General features: G+C 43.5%; 1 protein-coding gene across 1 annotated transcript in view; it reads left to right on the top strand.

Moving 5' to 3' along the window:
- The window catches only part of EIF3H (eukaryotic translation initiation factor 3 subunit H), a 189,035-nt gene that overhangs the window by 144,490 nt on the left and 20,568 nt on the right, over positions 1-23,977 (top strand). Inside the window, 2 exon segments of the mRNA XM_056522639.1 lie at positions 6,581-6,680; positions 9,778-9,927. Of these exon segments, the coding sequence (XP_056378614.1) occupies positions 6,581-6,680; positions 9,778-9,927 (250 nt within the window).

Genomic DNA, 23,977 nt, shown 5'->3' with positions numbered 1-23,977 from the left:
GGTGGAGCTACACAGACCCGACAGGGAGAGAGGGTTGTAAGTGGATCTCGTGTTCTGTATACAGTTTATATAATTAGCTGTATACCGCCCAAAGGGGCCATAGGAGCAGTCTGGTGACAGGATTCCCAGTTCCTGTATAGTATACACGGGTACACTATGCCCCCCTGTATACTATACGGCCGGGGAGAGGTAAGTAGTGATGTTGTACTCCTTACACTCTGTGGACCAGGCGCTCAGCATCCGACCCACAGAGTGGTACCTGAAGACAGTGAAAAACTGCCACAGCATTCAAATTTGGCTGTTTCCATACACAGAAAAAAAAAAAAACCAGAAAAACTGCCAAAATGCAGGAAAAGCTGTGGCAGTTTTACTGGAAGTTTTTCCTAGTGTTTTTGCTGGTGGGAAAAAACCTCAGTGAAATCCTAGCCTTAGAGGGCCATTTTAACTTCCCAGGGATTGGGTTGGATCCTAAATCTAGAGAAATCAGATCTTCTCCTCGGTTGCAGGAAAATCTTCCTGAGAGCCCTTCGCTCCTGTTCAATCAGAACAGCAATGTCCAGATGACCCAATTTTATTTCAGAACATTTCCAAAATGCATGCTCTCTATCTGGAACAATCTGAATGAGATCCTAGAAGAGAGTTGTCATACCCTTTCAGTTAAAGTACTAGTTAAGATGGTGGTTATCCAAAAAATTTCCCTCAAAAATTAAGGCGTGAGTTGGTTTTAGGGGAACCCCCTTCTCAGTCCACTCAGAGGACCGGTCAGTCCAAGTGAGGTGGGATCCTAAGATAACAAGAAGATAAGCAATTCTCAGAATGCTATTGGCCTTATAGTTGTCACTCCAAAAAATTGGAGCCAATTTGCAGGAATCATCACATTCTAATCTATTTGGACAACAGCAGTGGCCTCCATACCCCATCAGGGAGGCCCAAGACATACTGCCCTCCAGAAAGTTTGCTGGCCCTAACGGGACATAAATTGTCTAAAAGTGCATCTAAGCGTCTAAGCTGGATGCATCAGAACAGGAATTTCAGTGGCTTTTTGTAGTTATAGAAAAGACTCCACTTTTTTAAGTGAAGTCCACTTACAGCAGTCTCCCCTTCCTGGGCGGAGAGAACAGGGGCTTTGGTGGGGAACAAATGTAAAGCTGCTTCCTGGAAAAGTCTACACACCTTTTCTGAACATTAGGTCTAATGGGAATATGGCTTTGGACGCAATGTCAACTCCATAAAGTCCTTCGTGCTTTTTCCTTCTCTAATCTTTGGTATTTCTCAGGGTGCAGCCATTAAAGGGGTATTCTGGCCTTAGACATCTTATCCCTGATCCAAAGCATAGGGAATAAGATATCTGATTGCGGGGGTGTCACCGCTGAGACCTTCCCGCCATCTCCGTGCAGCACCCAGTCTCTGAAACGCTGGTTTCCCCCACGATCAGACATCTTATTCTCTATCCTTTGTATAGGAGATAAGATGTCTAAGGCCAGAATATCCCTTTAAGACGATGGGGGCAACAGTGGTTATTTTTTTTCTAGGTTTCTACACAACAGCACCCATACCTCCCACCCTTTTGTTTTTGTTTTTTTGCTTGGTGTGTGTTTTTTATGGAGCACTTTTTTTTCCCTTTTCAATTTTGTTGTTCTTTACATATTATAGTGGAGTATAAGTTGAGGGAACACTTTAACAACACAATGTAACTCCATGTCCACTCAAGAAGCAACACTGATTGACAATCAATGTCACATGCTGTTGTGCAAATGGAACAGACAACAGGTGGAAATTATAGGCAATTCACAAGACACCCTCAATAAAGGAGTGGTTCTGCAGGTGTTGATCACAAACCACTTCTCAGTTCCTATGCTTCCTGGCTGATAATTTTGTCACTTTTGAATGCTGGCGGTGCTTTCACTTTAGTAATGGCATGAGACGGAGTCTACAACCCATACAAGTGGCTCAGGTAGTGCAGCTCATCCAGGATGGCACATCAATGCGAGCTGTGGCAAGAAGGTTTGCTGTGTCTGTCAGTGTAGTGTTCAGAGCATGGAGGCGCTACCAGGGGACAGGCCAGTACATCAGGAGACGTGGAGGAGGCCGGAGGAGGGCAACAACCCAGCAGCAGGACCGCTACCTCCGCCTTTGTGCAACGAGGAGCAGGAGGAGCACTGCCAGAGCCCTGCAAAATGACCTCCAACAGGCCACAAATGTGCATGTGTCCACTCAAATGGTCAGAAACACTCCATGAGGGTGTTATGAGGGACCGATGTCCACAGGTGGGGGTTGTGTTTACAGCCCAACACCTTGCAGGATGTTTGGAATTTGCCAGAGAACACCAAGATTGGCAAATTTGCCACTGAGACGTGGTGAAGAACGTTCTGCTTTATGCAACATCCTCCAGCATGACCGCTTTGATGGTGGGTCAGTAATGGTGTGGGGTGGCATTTCTTTGGGGGCCGCACAGCCCTCCATGTGCTTGCCCAGAGGTAGTGTGACTGCCATTAGGTACCGAGATGAGATCCTCAGACCCCTTGTGAGACCATATGCTTGTGCGGTTGGCCCTGGGTTCCTCCTAATGAAAGACAATGCTAGACCTCATGTGGCTGGAGTGTGTCAGCAGTTCCTGCAAGAGGAAGTCATTGATGCTATGGACTGGCCCGCGGTGCGGGGGGGGCGGGGCATTATCGGCTTATCGGCAAGGTAATTGCCCATACCGATAATGCCCAAAATCGTGATCATCTGCCAAACCGATAATCGGTCTATATATATATATATATATATATATATATATATATATATATATATATATATATATATTATGTATTATGTATTATATAATATATAATATATATAATATAATATATAATATAATATATAATATAATATATAATATAATATATAATATAATATATTATATAATATATAATATAATATATAATATAATATATTATATAATATATAATATAATATAATATTATATATATATATAATTACTATTTATATTTTTTTCCCTGAAATGCTGGTTCTTAGAACTTTCTTTGTACAATATATATTGTAGATGATTATGATCGTGGAGAATATCTATTGGGAATAGGGATTTTATTTTACTATGAGATTTCTCTCCTCACTCCCCTTAGTAAATAAATATACAAATAAAGATTAAAAAAATGAATGCGTTCCTCCTTTACGCAGGAGAGTCATTGCCCCTAAGTAGTCCACTTGTGTTCTATTATTTTTCTGCACGGAAAACATTGGAGAACCAACCTGGCCCGTTCACCTAAATACCCCCCCCCCCCCCCCCCCCCCGTCTGCTCCCTCACCTCTCGCCCAGCTATCTCTGCCTGCGGACACGTTGTATATGCTGGGAGGGTATCTGTATCTCCATGAACTGAGAAAGACAGCTCTGTGGCCATTGTGTTCCTGATTTCAGATGCACCGGAGGCATGCAGTGTGGCGGCGAGCTTTGTAGTCTGCATACTAATAAGCCCGGCATTGAAATTGTAGTCATTTTTCAGCACCCCGGCCTTTCTCTTCCTTATCGCTGGTGGACGCAACGGCCGCAGACAGGAGGCAAATAGATTAACTACCATAATTGCTTTACTTTTTATTTTTTTTTACATTTATATATAGGGGCGTGCACTGTTACGGCGACTCGCTATAATGTCAAGTGTGTCAAAAAATGTGCTGTGAAATTCTAAACTACTACTGTATATGGACATCAGTGCTAGAATTCGGCTACTTTGACTCTGCTTTTTGGCCTCCGCCAGTCTGGTATAATGGGAAACTATTAGCGATGGATGCCAATGCATAAATATATCAGTGGTCTCCAAACTTGTGGCCCTCCAGCTGTTGCAAAACTACAACTCCGAGCATGCTCAGACAGCCGTTGGCTGTCTGGGCATGCTGGGAGTTGTAGTTTTGCGACAGCTGGAGGCCTACAGGTTTGGAGACCACTTGACTATACCAGTGTTTCCCAACCATTGTGCCTCTAGCTGCTGCAAAACTATAACTCCAAGCATGCTGGGAGTTGTAGTTTTGCAACAGCGGGAAGCACCTTGGTTGGGAAACACTGGACCGTACCGTAGCCTCCTTTTGACTTGCATATGTGGACACTGCAAAATGCAATGTGAAAAGAGCTGCTCACATGCCCGATTCCGTGCGGAATGTCCACCCGGAAAACGCGGGCAGACGTTCCACACGCATGAATAATTGGCAAGCACTAGGACTGCTTGGAAATGCACAGTCTCATAGACGGCAATGCATTATCCAGCGCAATCCGCAGAAAGGATAGACAAGTATATTTTCTGCGGATGTTGGAATCGGGATTGGCGCGGAAGTTCCACTGTGTGCACAGTTCAGCAGAATCCCATTGAAATCAATAGGACTCTGCAACAGCGTAATTTCCAAGTGGAAAATTCCGGCGGAATTCCGAATATACATTCCACCGTGTGAACATAGCCTTAGAGGGCTGTATACTGTGGCTCAGAACAGCTGACAGAATGCAGTTTGCAACGCTGTACCCAAAAGTCCTTTTCAGCTGGATGCTAAGCTTTTATATTATTGTGCATTATTCACACTGTGTTCTGCCGTGCCCGGCAGAGATATCTTAGGAGCTCCTTTCTCTGACCAGCACTGCAAAATGCACTGTAAATAGAGCCTTAGAGGGTTCGGCCTCCGACTGAAGAGGACTTATGCGAGCAGCGTTGTGAGTCACTGACTGTCGCCTGTATTCACCCAATCATTGCGAAGTATTAGGTTTTAGTGGGTGAATCGATTTGTCGTGTCTGAGATTTTTTGTTTCTACTATTCCGCATTCCTAGGTTTAGCAATGCCTATTGGCTCTTCCTACAATTGTCCTTTTCAGCTGAGTACACGCCGGGTTAAAGGGTACCTCTCATCAAAAAAACTTTTGATCTATTATAGATTAATGTATGCAGAATAACTTTACAATTGCATGTTATTAAAAAATATGCTTCTTTCTATTTAATTTTCCACTTTGAAGAAATGACCACTAGGGGTCTCCCTACCAGTCCTGGCAGCAAGCATTTCAGACTCATGCTGGAGTCCTAAACACTACGAGCTGCCAGTCTGCTTTGTTCACAAAGGAGAACACTCAGAGCTGCCAGCCTGCTTTATTCACATATTGGGGTGCTGACAACTATTTGGCAGAGCAGCAATGCATAGAGGCTAGAAGCAGACAGTGGCCATGCTGGGTTCCTGCTGCTCGGCTCCTATTAAAGCTAAAGTAACTTGGTGTGACCACTAGACCATGTACAGAGTCAGGATTTCTGGCTACATTCACTGTGTTATTCTGGGTGTCACAGCTCTGCCAAACATGTCTCAGCACCCTCTCCATCAGATATTGTTGGCCTATCCCTGGGATAACCCCCTTTAGGCTAACTCTATACATTAGATATGTGTCTGACACATTTAACCACTTTGGCAGGACCAGCCCCACCAGCATGATGGCCTCCTAACCTAAAATCCAAGGGGCCTTATTGTTCTCCCCCTATATCTGGTGTCAAGAAAGAGAAGGATCGGGCATGTCTGATTCATTGCCTGATTGTTTTGTTCTGAAGCACATGGGCTGTCACTACAGCCAACAGCCGTCACACCCCCTCCCATAGACTTGCATTGAGGGGGCGGGGCATGATGTCATGAGGGGCAGGGCTAGGATGTCACAAGCTCCTGACTCCAGCATTTGGAACAGTTTGTTCCAAACGCTGAGCAGTGGAGTACCCCTTTAAAGGGTGTATTCCATTTTTTCTTCAGCCTTTGAGCTAAAGATGTTACATTATAATACGGTATAATTTGCTTCTGTTACCTCTGCGCTCTGCTGGGACACATTTTAATCCACAGGACTCGCACCCGGAAGTCTTTTCATTTTGCAGTTCTCTGACCTTTCCCAGCATACCGTGCAGCCAGGGACAATATCATAAGTCACATGGTCTCCAGGTGGAGTGGCTAGTAATGCTATCCACCCACTGCAGCATAACCACACCCCCTGGAGACCATGTGACTAATGACCTCTTATCTCTGTATGTATGGAATGCTGGGAAATCATTGGAGACGACAGTAAAATGAGAAGACTTCCAGGTGTAGGCGCATTAAAGCGGGACAAAACGAAACTGTAATATACCTTGGCATCATGAGTTCAAAGGCTGAAGGAAAAACAATTGTGTACTATCCCTTTAAGTGCAGATCCCTCTAATATGCCACATGTCTTAATATGGTGTAGAGATAGGCGGGATCTCATAAGCTTGTCAGAGATGTAACCATTTTATGTTTTCTATGGAATCAGCCATAATTATAGCCATGCGAGAACAGCTTATTATTTTATTATTTTTAGTATTATTACTGATCATCAAAAAAAATAATAAAAATAAAAAAATTGATATCCTTCCTGTGGGGACAAATATAGAAAGAAATAATCAATTGTCAGCAGAGATAATTATTTTAACAAATATTTCTCGATTTTATTGATTTCTATTTGGGTTTGGTAAATATTTTTAATTCTTTTTATTCTACTCTTTAGTTTTTTTTTCTTTTGTGCCCAAAGCTGACCTTCACTTTTCTTTTTGATTCTTAGATCCTATTAAGACTGCTCAGGGTTCTCTGTCGCTCAAGGCTTATCGACTGACTCCAAAACTGATGGAAGTCTGCAAGGAGAAAGACTTCTCTGCGGAAGGGTACGTGTGTTACTGGTGTGTGTGTTACTGGTGTGTGTGTGTGTGTGGGGGTGGGGGGCTGCTTGGCAGGCGCCTTGTTTGGTGAGTTGTAGAGGTGTTGAGGTAAGTGGTAGAGAACATGTTGTTCAGCAGTCGAGGTAAACACATTACCACGTCCAGGCTCCAAGAATCTCTTCTCCTGAATTGTGTTCTGTCCGTCCACATTTCTGGCTCTGCCATAAAACCGGGAGAATGAGCAGAACTATAAAGCAGAATCGGTTTAATTAGATCTTGACGTCTTTAGGTTCTGTTTACAAGTTGTATTTTTCTAGCTGGAGGGGAGGTGTATAACTACTATATACCCTGATCCCATAGAGATAGCAGCAGCTGTATACAGATAGACCTGAAGGGGGAGGTGTATAACTACTATATATTCTGATCCCATAGAGATAGCAGCAGCAGTATACAGATAGAGCTGAAGGGGGAGGTGTATAACTACTATATATTCTGATCCTGTAGAGATAGCAGCAGCTGTATACAGATAGACCTGAAGGGGGAGGTGTATAACTACTATATATTCTGATCCCATAGAGATAGCAGCAGCAGTATACAGATAGAGCTGAAGGGGGAGGTGTATAACTACTATATACCCTGATCCCATAGAGATAGCAGCAGCTGTATACAGATAGACCTGAAGGGGGAGGTGTATAACTACTATATATTCTGATCCCATAGAGATAGCAGCAGCAGTATACAGATAGAGCTGAAGGGGGAGGTGTATAACTACTATATACCCTGATCCCATAGAGATAGCAGCAGCTGTATACAGATAGACCTGAAGGGGGAGGTGTATAACTACTATATATTCTGATCCCATAGAGATAGCAGCAGCAGTATACAGATAGAGCTGAAGGGGGAGGTGTATAACTACTATATATTCTGATCCTGTAGAGATAGCAGCAGCTGTATACAGATAGACCTGAAGGGGGAGGTGTATAACTACTATATATTCTGATCCCATAGAGATAGCAGCAGCAGTATACAGATAGAGCTGAAGGGGGAGGTGTATAACTACTATATACCATGATCCCATAGAGATAGCAGCAGCTGTATACAGATAGACCTGAAGGGGGAGGTGTATAACTACTATATATTCTGATCCCATAGAGATAGCAGCAGCAGTATACAGATAGAGCTGAAGGGGGAGGTGTATAACTACTATATATTCTGATCCTGTAGAGATAGCAGCAGCTGTATACAGATAGACCTGAAGGGGGAGGTGTATAACTACTATATATTCTGATCCCATAGAGATAGCAGCAGCAGTATACAGATAGAGCTGAAGGGGGAGGTGTATAACTACTATATATTCTGATCCTGTAGAGATAGCAGCAGCAATATACAGATAGAGCTGAAGGGGGAGGTGTATAACTACTATATATTCTGATCCTGTAGATAGCAGCAGCAGTATACAGATAGAGCTGAAGGGAGAGGTGTATAACTACTATATATTCTGATCCCGTAGAGATAGCAGCAGCAGTATACAGATAGAGCTGAAGGGGGAGGTGTATAACTACTATATAGTCTGATCCCATAGATATAGCAACAGTATACAGATAGAGCTGGTGGGGAGGGTTATAACTACTTTATATTATCCCATAAAGATAGCAGCAATATACCGATAGAGCTGTGAGGGGAGGTGTATAAGTACTATATATCCTGACCCTATAGCAGTGTTTCCCAATCAGGGTGCCACCAGTTGTTGCAAAACTACAACTCCCAGCATGCCCGGGCAGCCTTTGGCTGTCCGGGCATGCTGGGAGTTTTAGTCTTGCTACAGCTGGAGGCACCCTGGTTGGGGAACACAGTCCTATAGTGATAACAGCATTAGTATACAGATAAAGCCTGGAGGTGGTGTATAGCTACTATATATCCTGATCACATAGAGATAACAGCAATATACAGATAGAGCTGGAGGGGAAGTGTATAATTGCTATAGATCCTGATCCCATAGATATAGCAGCAGTATTCAGATAGAGCTGGAGGGGAAGTGTATAATTACTATATATCCTGATCCCATAGATATAGCAGCAGCAGCAGTATACAGATAGAGCTGGAAGGGAAGTGTATAATTACTGTATATCCTGATCCCATAGAGATAGCAGCAGCAGTATACAGATAGAACTGAAGGAGAGGTGTATAACTACTATGGGGGAGATTTATCAAAACCTGTCCAGAGGAAAAGCTGCCCAGTTGCCCATAGCAACCAATCAGATCGCTTCTTTCATTTGGCACAGGCCTTGTTAAAAATGAAAGAAGCGATCTGATTGGTTGCTATGGGCAACTGGGCAACTTTTCCTCTGGACAGGTTTTGATAAATCTCCCCCCTATATCCCTATCCAATAGAGGTAGTCGCAGCAGTATACAGATAGAGCTGAAGGAGAGGCGTATAACTACTATATATCCCGATGCCATAGAGAGAGCAGCAGTATATAGATAGAACTGAAGGAGAGGCGTATAACTACTATATATCCTGATCCCATAGAGATAGCAGCAGCAGTATACAGATAGAGCTGAAGGAGAGGTGTATAACTACTATATATCCTGATCCCATAGAGAGAGAGCAGCAGTATACAGATAGAGCTGAAGGAGAGGTGTATAACTACTATATATCCTGATCCCATAGAGATAGCAGCAGCAGCAGCAGTATACAGATAGAGCTGAAGGAGAGGTGGATAACTACTATATATCCTGATCCCATAGAGATAGCAGCAGCAGTATACAGATAGAGCTGAAGGAGAGCCGTATAACTACTATATATCCCGATGCCATAGAGAGAGAGCAGCAGTATACAGATAGAGCTGAAGGAGAGCCGTATAACTACTATATATCCCGATGCCATAGAGAGAGCAGCAGTATACAGATAGAGCTGAAGGAGAGGCGTATAACTACTATATATCCTGATCCCATAGAGAGAGAGAGCAGCAGTATACAGATAGAGCTGAAGGAGAGGTGTATAACTACTATATATCCCGATCCCATAGAGACAACATACAGGTAGAGGTAGGAAGGGAGGTGTATACCTTCTGGTGATATGTAAATGTCCTCCCCTCCACAGATTGAAGAAGGCCAACATCGCCTTTGAGCACATGTTTGAAGAGGTTCCTATTGTCATCAAGGACTCCCATCTTATCAATGTGCTGATATGGGAACTGGACAAAAAGGCTCCTGTGTCTGAGAAGCACGAACTCCTCAGTCTGTCCAGCAGGTGAGAACAGGATTTTTTATTTATTTATAGGGCACATCTGTATGATCTGAAGGGGGCGCTCCTCTGGGATACTGACCGCTCAGTGTTCATCCCTGCACTTTCGGTGCTCCCGGATTTCCCGCTATGCAGGGAACTGCAGGCGGCCCCCATACATGTGAATGGGGCAGAGGTACAGATCTCAAGCAGGCGGCTTCTGTGCAGGGAAAGACTGGAAAGAGGTCATCGCTATGAATCAACGCTGACCCCACAGGTCACTGACCCCACAGACATGTTGTATCCTACCAGAGGGAGTACAGCTTAAAACGTCTGTCTGTTACTCCTTATGTTTGGCGCCAACGTGGGGTTTGATGAAGCGCAGGGGTATGAATAGATGTTCTACTGGTCATGTCAGTGATTTCCAACCAGGGAGCCTCTAGCTCTTGCAAAACTACAACTCCCAGCATGCCCGGACAGCCGAAGGCTGTCCGGGCATGCTGGAGTTGTAGTTTTGCAACAGCTGAGGGCACCCTTGTTGGAAAACACTGGTTAAAGGGGGTACTCTGGTGGAAAACAAATGTTTTCAAATCCACTAATGCCAGTAAGTTATACAGGTTTGTAAATTACTTTTATTTAAAAAAAATCTTAGTCCTTCCAGTACTTATCAGCTGCTATATGCTCCAGAAGAAGTTGTGTAGTTCTTTCCAGTCTGGCCCCAGTGCTCTCTGCTGACACCTCTGTTCTTGTCAGGAACTGTCCAGAGCAGGAGAGGTTTGCTATGGGGATTTGCTTCTACTCTGACAGTTCCTGACACTTACAGAGGTGGCAGCAGAGAGCACTGTGCTCAGACCGTAAAGAACTCTACACCTTCCTCTGGAGCATGTACCGGTGTCTGCAAGGCCACAAAGATTTCCAAATTAATAAGAGCTGGGTCAGGTTTACTCTAGGAGATTTCTAAGTGGAATTCCGCTTTAAAGATTTCCCTTGAAGTTCCTGTGCAGCAGAATCCCATTGCTTTCAATGGCATTCCAAGCACACTACAGAATTTCAGCAACTGAAGATCTATCATCAAAGGAATGATCTGGGTCTTTGGGGACGGCATGGTTCACGCGGTCCTAACGCTGATAGATTCAGTCAGTGCTGGCCATATTCCAAATCTGCAGAGATTCCGCAGTGTGAATGTAGCCTTAGTGGTTTTAACCTTGACCTGCAGCATAATGTGCAGATATTCTCTCCATGAAACGTTGGCCACAGAAGCACCATCCATTGGCACACAGCTCCTATGGTTCCCTATGCATATTCCTTTTGGATGCCATATTACGGACGTGTTCTTCTTTATAAGCATTGCTTCCAGGGAAGAACACTTTGTGTGCCGCCATGTTACATATATGGCTTTGATTATTAGATAGAAGCCCAATCTGTCTTTTTCGCCATGTAATAGAAATGGAAATTGGCCCGTTATGTCCCATCTTCTCCACATTGCAAACAGTATTACGAGCTGAACCAATATTCCTAGATACATATGTGTGTGTGTATATATAGTATGTGTGTGTATATATATATATATATATATATATATATATATATATATATATATATAATATTACACACACACACACACACACACACACTCACGGCTGTAAATGTTGGCACCCTTGAAGTAACACACATTTTTCTATACACATGTTTATTCCCTTTGTGTGTATTGGAACTAAACCAAAAAAGGGAGGAAAAAAATAAATAAATTGGACATAATGTCAACCCAAACTCCAAATATGGGCTGGACAAAATTATTGGCACCCTTAACTTAATATTTGGTTGCACACCCTTTGGAAAAAATTACTGAAATCAGTTGCTTCCTATAACCATCAATAAGCTTCTTACACCTCTCAGCCGGAATGTTGGACCACTCTTCCTTTGCAAACTGCTCCAGGTCTCTCTTATTGGAAGGGCGCCTTTTCCCAACAGCAATTTTAAGATCTCTCCACAGGTGTTCAATGGGATTTAGATCTGGACTCATTGCTGGCCACTTCAGAACTCTCCAGCGCTTTGTTGCCATCCATTTCTGGGGGCTTTTTGACGTATGTTTGGGGTCATTGTCCTGCTGGAAGACTCAAGATCTCTGACGCAAACCCAGCTTTCTGACACTGGCTGTACAGTGCAACCCAAAATCCATTGGTAATCCTCAGATTTCATGATGCCTTGTACACATTAAAGGCACCCAGTGCCAGAGGCAGCAAAAAAAAAAAAATCATTGAACCTCCACCATATTTCACTGTAGGTACTGTGTTCTTTTCTTTGTAGGCCTCATTCTGTTTTCGGTAAACAGTAGAATGATTTGTTTTACCAAAAAGCTCTATCTTGGTCTCCTCTGTACACAAGATGTTTTCCCAGAAGGATTTTGGCTTACTCAAGTTCATTTTGGCAAAATGCAGTTTTGCTTTTTTGTCTGCGTCAGCAGTGGGGTCCTCCTGGGTCTCCTGCCTTAGCATTTCATTTCATTTAAATGTCGACAGATAGTTCGCGCTGACACTGATGCTCCCTGAGCCTGCAGGACAGCTTGAATTTCTTTGGAACTTGTTTGGGGCTGCTTATCCACCATCCAGACTATCCTGCGTTGACACCTTTCATAAATTTTTCTCTTCCGTCCACGTCCTGGGAGATTAGCTACAGTGTCATGTGTTACAAACTTCTTGATAATGTTGTGCACTGTGGACAAAGGCAAATCTAGATCTCTGGAGATGGACTTGTAACCTTGAGATTGTTGATATTTTTCCACAATTTTGGTTCTCAAGTCCTCAGACAGTTCTCTTCTCCTCTTTCTGTTGTCCATGCTTAGTGTGGCACACACAGAGACGCAATGCAAAGACTAAGTGAACTTCTCTCCTTTTTATCTGCTTACATGTCTGATTTTTATATTGCCCACACCTGTTACTTGCCCCAGGTGAGTTTAAAGGAGCATCACATGCTTGAAACAATCTTATTTATCCACAATTTTGAAAGGGTGCCAATAATTTTTTCCAGCCCATTTTTGGAGTTATGGTCTGACATTTTCCTCCTTTTTTGGGTTAGTTCCAATACACACAAAGGGAGTAAACATGTGTATAGCAAAACATGTGTTACTGCAATCCTTTTCTGTGAGAAATACTTCATTTTCTGGAAAAAGTTCAGGGGTGCCAACATTTACGGCCATGACTGTGTGTACAGTATATATAAAACTCAATGTATGTATGTATGTGTGTATGTTCCAACATCACGTCCAAACGGCTGAAGATATTAACATGAAACTTGGCCATATGTTACTTCTATGTCAACAACAAACATAGGATAGGTGATTTAACCCTTAATCACCCCCATTTGCCAGGGGCGGGCTTTTTGTTTGACGTACCATACAAGTCTATGGGAAATACATGTTACTGCATAACTTCCAAATGGCTGGAGATATTTCGATAATACTTGGTCACATGTTACTTATGTCAAATAAAAAGATATGATAGTTAAATTAACCCTTACCGTACACCCTTATATAAAACATGGTCTTTTGTTTCAAGTGCCATGCAAGTATATGGGACTTCCAATACCTTACTCCACAAGCTCTGCTCTGCATCTCCTGGTGAATGTCAGTCCGGCTTGCAATCCACACCCCATCTCACAAAGATATGCCCACATTTTAAGCCACACCCCTTTTATTATTTCCCATTTTTGTGCAGCGGTCTTGCTTGCAAATCACGCCCACTCCCACAAAGCCACGTCCCCTTCTATTTTCAGCTTACAATATCTTCATCACAAATCAGTCCCACCTGAGGTTGGGATATAGGGTTGGGATATGACAACAATATATGAGGACGTGATATGAAATCAAAAGCTTCCTCCTTAGTTGATTTTCCTCCCCAACAAGGATTAGGAAGAAGAAGAAGAAAAAAAAAATGTTATATATATATATATATATATATATATATATATATATATATATATATATATATATATATATATTTGTGTATGTATGTGTATATATATATATAAACTAGAGCTGGATGGTATGAGCAAAAATATGTATCACGGTATTTTTGTAACTTATGGCGGTTCCACGGTATATAATGGTATTTCGTGGAACTAATCGCATGTCAACCGCAAGCGTTGCCCTCCTCGTCCTCCTGATTGTTGCAGCCGCCGGCACTGGAACTCTGTACTGTACGCTGTATCCCAATGCCCGGGCTGCAAAAGATGAACAAAATAAACTTTAACTCTCCTCCTGTTGGTTTGGTACCGGCCTCACCTGCTTCCTGGGGTCGGGAATGTCGGAGAGCCGTCAGCCTATCACCGGCCGCAGTGATGTTCCGCCTCGGCCGATGATAGATTGAGCCTACTGTCATGTAAGAAGTCGGCTTCTTACATGACAGTGCGCTCAACCTATCACCAGCCGAGGTGGAACATCACTGCGGCCGGTGATAGGCTGACGGCTCTCCAACGGGAGAAAGTGAATTAAAGTTAATTTTGCTTCTCTTTTGCAGCCCGGGCATAGGGACACAGCATACAGTACAGAGTTGCAGCGGCGGCCCGCAACAAACAGGAGGGCGAGGAAGGTAGCATTGCGGGTGACATGTGATTAGTTCCCCGATGGGGACAGCGCATAGCTGATAATTGGGGGGGGGGGGGGGGGGGGGTTTGGGGGGGCGGGGGGTTGAAGCAGAACACACTGTATGTATACTGTGTGTGTGTGTGTGTGTGTGTATATATATATATATATATATATGTCCAGATTCATCTGATCCGATCTGAGCTTTACACTCTCAACACCTAAATATAAAAGCTGTGTAGTGTTTTTCATGCTACTTATGCCTATGTCTGCATGCACATATATTTACTTAATCTCCAGATTTAGATACGTGAACCCTCATTGATCCAAATGTCAGTTAACCTTTGGCGCCAACGTGGAGTTTGATGAAGCGCCGGGTATGAATAGATGTTCTACTGGTCATGTCAGTGATTTCCAACCAGGGAGCCTCTAGCCTTCGGCTGTCCGGGCATGCTGGGAGTTGTAGTTTTGCAACAGCTGAGGGCAACCCGGTTTGAAAACACTGGTTAAATGGGGTACTCTGGTGGAAAACAAATGTTTTCAAATCGACTAATGGCAGTAAGTTATACATTACTTCTAGGTAATAGAATTACTTCTATTTAAAAAATCTTAATCCTTCCAGTACTAATCAGCTGTATGCTCCGGAAGAAGTTGTGTAGTTCTTTCCAGCCTGACCACAGTGCTCTCTGCTGACACCTCTGTTCTTGTCAGGAACTGTCCAGAGCAGGAGAGGTTTGCTATGGGGATTTGCTTCTACTCTGACAGTTCCTGACGATTACAGAGGTGTCAGCAGAGAGCACTGTGCTCAGACCGTAAATAACTCTACACCTTCCTCTGGAGCATACTAAGCAGCTAAGTACTGGAAGGATTACGATTTTTAAATAGTAGTAATTTACAAATCTGTATAACTTTCTGGCACCAGTTGATTTGAAAACTTTCCTCCGGAGTACCCCTTTAATAGCTCACCCATTTAGTAGGGAAAAAAAAAAAGAGTAGCCCATGCAGTTGCTATATAGGTAAGTGACCGCTTCCCTGCGCAGTACTAAGACCTGTCGCTGAGAACTCTTTATATCCCGCATTTTGGTCGTAACGTGCAGCAATCTTTGGACGTCTCGGCCTCCATCATTTTCCTGGATGTGTTTCCCGCCTTATCGTTATAAACATCACCTTGTTGTTGTTTTTTATTTTATTATTACGTTTTCCTGGGAGGACGCAGGGCCGAGCTTCCCCCAGAAGAACGTCCGGCGTCACTGACAGCCACAGATGTGTTCCCTGATTCATGAAGCTTTTATACACTAGGAGGGGGGGGGGGGGGGGGGGGGGGTTAAAGTGACGACCGCGGTTCAGCTCAGGGCAGGATGCGCACATCTATTACTTTGTAGTGGTAGCGAACGAATCTCGCAGCCTGCCAAAGACATTTGCCATTTCAGATCTCAGAAAATCAAATTCCGCACAATGCATATATTGAATTAAGTACTTGTTATTCCGCCGCGTAGGAAAGACTCTATACATCATCTCATTGGCTTAAAAAAAAATGTCAGATTGTTGCCTTTTTTATTTTATATATATATATATTTTTTTTGTGAATGTAAACTTATGGTTACAACGGGGCACCGGGCCAGGCGTAACACTTCAGCTGATCCGGTAACATTATAAACCTGAACTAATATAATGTCATGATACACACTATAAAGCTTTCCTGTCTGGGTTCCTGGTTAATGCATAACGTATGCTTCTTTCCTATAGGCACCTACGAGGGTCTGGTTACTGCGTGAAGCAGATAACTCTTAATAGTAATGTTTAAAGAGCAATGCATTAAAGTTTAATAAAAATATATATTTATTTTTAAGCTACATTACATTAGACTTACCCCAGCAGCCGAAGGGTTAAGCATCTGCAGTATACTTCCCTGCAGACCATAACTACATAAAGATTAATCTCACCCCCTTATCCTAAAGCTCTATCCCCCTCGCAGGGTCGCCGGATTTTATTGACTGTGTTCACACGTTTTCTCTCTGTAACTATTTGTCGCCGTTCCCGACCAGCAATCGTTTTATGTTAAGCGGGTTAAGCACTTTTAAAGTAACTAACCCCCCTCTGACATGGTATTTAGGAATATTAAATGAGTGCTCAGACCCCACGAATGTTCTCATATGTAAAGTCTCGCACTCCGGCCACTGCAGACAAGGTATAAATCATTGCCTGATTTATTTATTTATTTTTATGGCTAGCTATAATTATTTGTAATAATGATAATAATAAAACTAATAATAAAAATAATAATTAAAAAAATAATAAAAATGAAATCCATTAGTAAATATAATATTAATTATTTAATTTATATTACTTATTACTATTAATATTATTACTATTACGTATGTAAATTAATATTCATTTGAGTACATAAATTAATAAATAGTCATAACAATATTAATAATAGTAATTAAAGCAGGAAATAGCAGTCAGCCAAACGTTTGACACAGTTCTATCTTCCCATACATGTAAACATTTGCCATGTGGTCACAGTGGAGAGAGGGAAGGGTAAGCTGCTGGCAGACCGCTCCAGGGATGGCATATCTCAACAAGAACACAAGATTAGGGCAGTTGATGTGTTGTTGTATAACGTGTAGGACCTTTATAGCAGTAGAGACATAAAGGTACATCTACATAGGTGGGGGGAGGGGGGATTGCGGTAATTACAAATTCATACAAATTCTTGGACAGTGTAAACTTGAAGGGGTACTCTGCTGCTCAGCATTTGGAACAAACTGTTCCGAATGTTGGAGCCAACGCTCGGAGCGCGTGACATCATAGCCCCACCCCCTCATGTCGTGCCCCGCCCCCTCAATGCAAGCCTATGGGAGGGGGCGTGGGCATTGCCTTGCATTGAGGGGGCTATGACGTCACGAGCTCCGGCGTTCGGAACAGTTTGTTCCAAATGCTGAGCAGCGGAGTGCCCCTTTAAGGCCCTACTAGATGGTCCTACTTTGCCTTGATAACAAGCATCAGCTTATTTAATTGTGCGGCCCTTTATATTTATCATCATGCCCTATACATGCCACCAATAACTATACGTTAATTGGCCGCACAAAAGATCCAATCAGCTGGCGATCTCCCCTTTACTTGGTTCGATTATTGGGAATGAATAGTTTCTAGGTATCGGCACTCAGGCCAAGTTCAGATGGGGAAATTTGAGTGAAATCCCCTGGAACAATTCAGGTTCACTGTTTCTGTGGATTTCGCTTGGAAATGGTGCATTTCCGAGTGTTACTAGCGCCAGCAGCACAGGCATATCCCAGGCGGACATTCCGCACGTTTTCCACCAGGTAAACACGGCTTTACCCAATAAATATTCTGGGTATGAGGGCCCCTCATTGGACAGCTTACAAATACAGGGGATTTATCAGAGATGCTCAGGCTTTTTGATAAACCTGGCGCATCTGTAAACTTTTTAGTTTAAAGGGGAAACAGTTTTTTTTTTTTTTTATACCACAAGTTTTAAGCCTATTTATGTTTTTTGTTTTCCCAAAGAATTTTTAGTGAAGTTTATTTTCCATTTTACTACTTATATTGTAACATACTGAAATCTTGCAGTTTTCGTTCTGAAACAGACCCCTGCGCAAACCTGTACGGGGATTTCTCTAATAAGCAGGTATTTTATTTTTGAAGTTTTTGGTCAGCACCAAATCCATGTGAAATTCCTGAAAAGTAGTAGCATGGTCCATGTTTCTGTAGATCTTTTTTTTTTCATGGTGCCATCAAAAACCTGTGTTTCTCTGACTCACTCGGAAGTGTTGTATAGAGTCATCTATTAAAGGCTGGATAGTTCCTTTTGGGCTTCCAATTATTATTTTTTTTAATCAGTAACAAGACAAAGTAGTCAAAAATGAACACAGGTGCCTTCACAGCACATGGGAAACGATGCCTACGGGGTATTCAGAAGAGTGGAAGGCTTAGGTTTGGAACTATGGAAAAGAGATACAGGGAGAAAAAGGAATGAGACAAAACTTCAGCAAGGTATTGAAAGAATGAGAAGAGAATAGAAGAGGGGGTAAAGGCAAAAACAGGGCAAGCTATATGTTAAGGTAGCTACCTCGCGAAGTATGCCCGACTTCCCCACCATCTGGACCGAGGGACAGGAAAAGGGATGGGAGGGAGGAAAAGGGCAGAGTGTCCGTGAGGGGATGAACACTGGGGATGTTTGTGGGTTATGTATCAGAGTTTGGATCAATTTTTGTGTAAAACCTAGATCTCAAAACTGTGGCCCTCCATCTGTTGCATAACTACAACTCCCAGCATGCCCGCAAAGTTGTGCTTATTGTCTGCTGCAGACTTGCTGTAGCAATATGAAGTAAAAATCACATTAAAAAGGACATGTAAAGTGACCCTCAGGGCTGGGTCACATGGGGCGCATCCGCAGGGAATTTGACGATGCGGGTGCGCCGATGGGTGGACTGCAGAGCGAGCTCTGCGCATCCTTAGCACCAAGTACACTGCGGATGAACCCCCTGTGACCCTGCCACTTAGAGTACGTTCACACGTGCGTATTTTGCTGCTGATTTCTTTTTTTTTTTTTTTTGCTGCTGATTTTTATACCCATTGAAGTCAATGGGTAGGAAAAGTAGCAAAAGAAAATCTGCAGTTCCTGTACTTGTGAATACAACCTTTAGGTTACACTATAAAACGGTCTGATTTAATAGTGTTTGCAGCGAGTTTCCTGCTGAGAGTTTGGGCCACAGCGGATTTTCCACAGTGAAAAATCAGCAGTGAATCCCATTGAAGTCCAATATAATCTGTGGATTTTCTGCTGCCCCTCAAACTTGCTGCAAACTATTAATTCATTCAGCCCTTGTGAATGTAACCTTTTATGGAGCACCAAAAAAGAATCAGCCTTATGCCCCACTTCTCCCACCTTTGGTTTAATGATAGGCGGGGGGGGGGGGGGGGGGGGTCTGTGTCTAGCCCTCCTTCTGTCACAATTGAATCCTATAAATCAGTGGTCTCCAAACTGTGGTGCTCCAGCTGCAAAACTACTACTCTCAGCATTTCATTGGCTGTCCGGTCATGCTGGTAGTTGTACCATTACAACAGCTGGAGCTCCAAAGTTTGGAGACCACTGATACAGGTCAATGTTTCCTAACCTCTGGCTTGCCTAAACCTAAACTTCCTGTCCTGGCACGATCGGAGTTGTAGTCATATACTGTGAGAGTTAAACATGTTAGTCTCCGCTACATCAGCACGTTTGTTGTTGTCTGCAGTATAGCATATCTGTTGGAGTCTCCATTTTTTCTCAGTTTTGAATACATTGGTGCAGTATTACTTTTTAGGATTTTTTTTTTCATTATTTTTTTGGTTTGGGAGTTGTCCAGTCTCTTTAGAATCCATTTTTTTTCTTTCCTCAGTCGCGTTTCCTTTTATTAAAATAGCAGCTTGTCAATCACTGGTGTCCCCTGTATAGAAGTGTCGGGGGCGTAGTGCGCTATTGAAATCCTTGGAAAAAAAAACCCTGAAGCCGGGCCTGTACACTTGGACGGTACTTATCAGTTACTTCATGTCTCGCACCACATCTGTTTTAGTTATCTGTTTCCAGGCCTTCGGTTTCCCTGACGACGGAAGCAAACACCGCGTTACCACAAATTTCTAACAATAACTCTCTGTTCGGCGGCCGGAGTCCCAGAGTTTCTTATAAAATCCGCTCATGCAGCTCATTTTCTTTCATAGTGTTAGTGTCGTAAAAAAACCAAGGAAAAAAAAAGTGATCTATGGCCGCGCTACACAAGGGGATTTCTGGCTCCTTCGCCCAGGCCTCGCAGCTTGTACCTTGTCACTTCTGTTCCTGACATACACATCTATGAAGTAAAGACGGCGCGCTCCGGAGAATAGGAAAATGGGCAAGAAAAATCAAGTGGCGGTGAAAAAAAACCCACTTGATGCAGATGAAGATGGTGACATGCCGGGCGCCTGGCCTCCTCAGATGGGACCGATTTCTCTGCCATGTGCGGTCAGAGCAGGACACTAGTCTGTCCTGAAGATCCTCCCTCTCTCTCTCTCTCTCTCTCTCTCTCTCTCTCTCTCTCTCTCTCTCTCTCTCTCTCTCTCTCTCTCTCTCTCTCTCTCTCTCTCTCTCATATACATATATATATATATATATATATATATATATATATATATATATATATGTGTGTGTATGGAATGAGGAATTATACTATATCGCAAATCAATATCTTTATAGAATGGCTCAGATTTGAATTGTATAGGGATTTGAGTCAGGTTATGTATCCAGTCAGATACTAGAGCAATTAGCCTGAATCATGTTCTCTAAGGAACACTACCGATTTTCTGAGCAGAATTCCTGTCGTGCAATACAGTGCAGCAGGTTCCCGTTGTTCTCAATGGGATATTGCTGCACCATTCACACTGCAGAATTTCCGCAGCAGAATATATTTTGGATCCCAAACCAGTTCTCTCCCTTCACAGATAATGTTCGCAGCTGCCCCCCCCCCAATCACAGATAATAACCCCTCTAAATCAGACAATATCCCCCCCATATCACAGATAATGATCTCCCCCATATCGCAGATAATGATCTCCCCCATATCAGATAATGATCTCCCCCCCCCATATCACAGATAATGATCTCCCCCCCCATATCACAGATAATGATCTCCTCCCCCCCATATCACAGATAGTGTTCTCCCCCATATCACAGATAATGATCTCCCCCCCCCATATCACAGATAGTGTTCTCCCCCATATCACAGATAGTGTTCTCCCCCATATCACAGATAGTGTTCTCCCCCATATCACAGATAGTGTTCTCCCCCATATCACAGATAGTGTTCTCCCCCATATCACAGATAGTGTTCTCCCCCATATCACAGATAGTGTTCTCCCCCATATCACAGATAGTGTTCTCCCCCATATCACAGATAGTGTTCTCCCCCATATCACAGATAGTGTTCTCCCCCATATCACAGATAGTGTTCTCCCCCATATCACAGATAGTGTTCTCCCCCATATCACAGATAGTGTTCTCCCCCACATCACAGATAGTGTTCTCCCCCACATCACAGATAGTGTTCTCCCCCCACATCACAGATAGTGTTCTCCCCCCACATCACAGATAGTGTTCTCCCCCCACATCACAGATAGTGTTCTCCCCCCACATCACAGATAGTGTTCTCCCCCCACATCACAGATAGTGTTCTCCCCCCACATCACAGATAGTGTTCTCCCCCCACATCACAGATGGTGTTCTCCCCCCACATCACAGATGATGTTCTCCCCCCACATCACAGATGATGTTCTCCCCCCCACCATATCGCAGATGATGTTCTCCCCCATATCACAGATGATGTCCCCCCCCCCTCCATATCACAGATGATGTTCTCCCCCCTCCCTATATCACAGATGTTTGCCGTTATGAGTCTGGGTGACTAGTTGTCTTTTCTTTTCCCACCAGCAAGCAACATTGAAAACTCCACTCTCAATTTATTTTTGTTTAATTTCTCCAATAAAAATTTCCGGAATTTTTTTTTTTCCCCCCAATGGCTTAAAAATTTCCTGAAGTGTTACATCTCTATGCTTGTGTGAAGCAGGTCTAAGGCCATTTCCAGCGACACGTCCTGGCCTCAACCAAGGATGTAGCCGCCTTACACCGAAACCAGCCTGACATCACCGATCGGACAATATCCGGCTGAAATGTAAATTCTAACAACCTACGTATCCATGAGGAATATTGGGAGAGATTTATCAAAACCTGTGCAAAGGAAAAGTTGCTGAGTTGCCCATAGCAACCAATCAGATCTCTACTTTCATTTTGCAGAGGCCTTGTTAAAAATGAAAGAAGCCATCTGATTGGTTGCTATCGGCAACTCAGCAACTTTTCCTCTGGGCAAGTTACTTTTAGTAGAGCGGAAGCGCTTGGTTATATAATGATCATCGCCTTTTCCACCGCATTAATTTTTGATTTGCACTTTTTATACCTTCACATAAAAATAAATAAAAAATACGTAATATTGGACATGTATCCGGCGGTTCCCGTGCACGACGTTACACTTATTATAAATGCCCAGATCCTGAGTGAGGGAAGTCCCATAATAACAAATGTATTTTTCCACTTGCAGCACATCATTATATGTTTATGTACGTCCCAGTAGTCCCCTCCTCTTGGACGCTATATCCCATTGTCCTGCTTTATTTTTTTGGATATATATAAAACAGACCTGCTTGGACGGGCTCCTGTGTTGGCTCCCAGAAGCATCTGTTTGGCTCTGAAATTTGCAGCCGTGTGTCCACCCCGTATGTGACGTGTTCCGCCTCAGCGCTCGCAGCTGTGTGTCTATAGAATGATGGTGTGAGTGCGGCTTTATATTGCGAGCGTTGTGTAGATCGCTTTGCTCTGCCGATCGTGGGAAACTTGTATGTTGTGAAGGATTTGTCACTCTAGGGTAGTGGTCGTCAAACTGCTGCCTTCCAGATGTTGCAAAACTACAACTCCCAGGATGCCCGGACAGCCAACGGCTGTCCGGGCATCCTGGGAGTTGTAGTTTTGCAACATCTGGAGGGCCACTATTCTGAGACCGCTCTAAACCAGCATCTGTCCAGGCATGCTGTGAGTTGGAGTTTTGTAACAGCTGGAGGATCACTGTTTGGAGACCACTGATCTAGAGCAGTGGCGATCAGGGCATGCTAGGAGTTGTAGTTTTGCAACATCCGGAGGGTCATTGTTTGGAGACCACTACTATGGTAGAACAGCTGTCCCGACATTTTGGAAGTTGTAGTTTTGTAACATCTGGAGGGCCATTGTTTGGAGACCACTGCTTTAGAGTTAGTGATCCAGGCATACAGGGAGTTGTAGTTTTGCCACTGTTTAGAGACCACTGCTCTAGAGCAACCGCTGTGTGAACGGTGCAAAACTACAACTCCCAGCATGTCCTGACAGCAGTTGCTCTAGAGCAGTGGTCTCCAAACAGTGGCCCTCCAGATGTGGCAAAACAAGAACTCCCAGAATGCCCGGACAGCTGTTGTTTTACCGCAGTGGTGGTCTCTAAAAAGTGGCCCTCCCAGATGTTGTAAAACTACAACTCCCAGCATGTCCAGACAGCTGTTGCTCTTGAGCAATGGACTCCAAACAGTGGCCCTCCTAACGGTGCAAAACTGCAACTCCCAGCATGTCCTGAGGGCCACTGTTTGGAGTCCATTGCTCAAGAGCAACGGCTGTCTGGACATGCTGGGAGTTGTAGTTTTACAACATCTGGAGGGCAATAATACACCAAAATAATATTACACTAACACAATGCAGTAAAATATACAATGGACAAGGAGCAGATCACACAGCTCTTAAATTTAAATTTGGCGCCCAGACGGTAGCACTGTTCTCTTCACAATCTATAACCACCCGCTCTTCCTCCATAGCACTGGTCTCCAGCGGGAGAACCAGTGTAATGGGATTCTATGGCACTGGGTCTCTCAGTGGAGGCGGAGCAGGGAAGATTC

The sequence above is a fragment of the Hyla sarda genome, chromosome 5, assembly GCF_029499605.1.
Source record: "Hyla sarda isolate aHylSar1 chromosome 5, aHylSar1.hap1, whole genome shotgun sequence".
Lineage (NCBI taxonomy): Eukaryota > Metazoa > Chordata > Amphibia > Anura > Hylidae > Hyla > Hyla sarda.
This window is presented reverse-complemented; position numbering and strand designations above follow the sequence as displayed.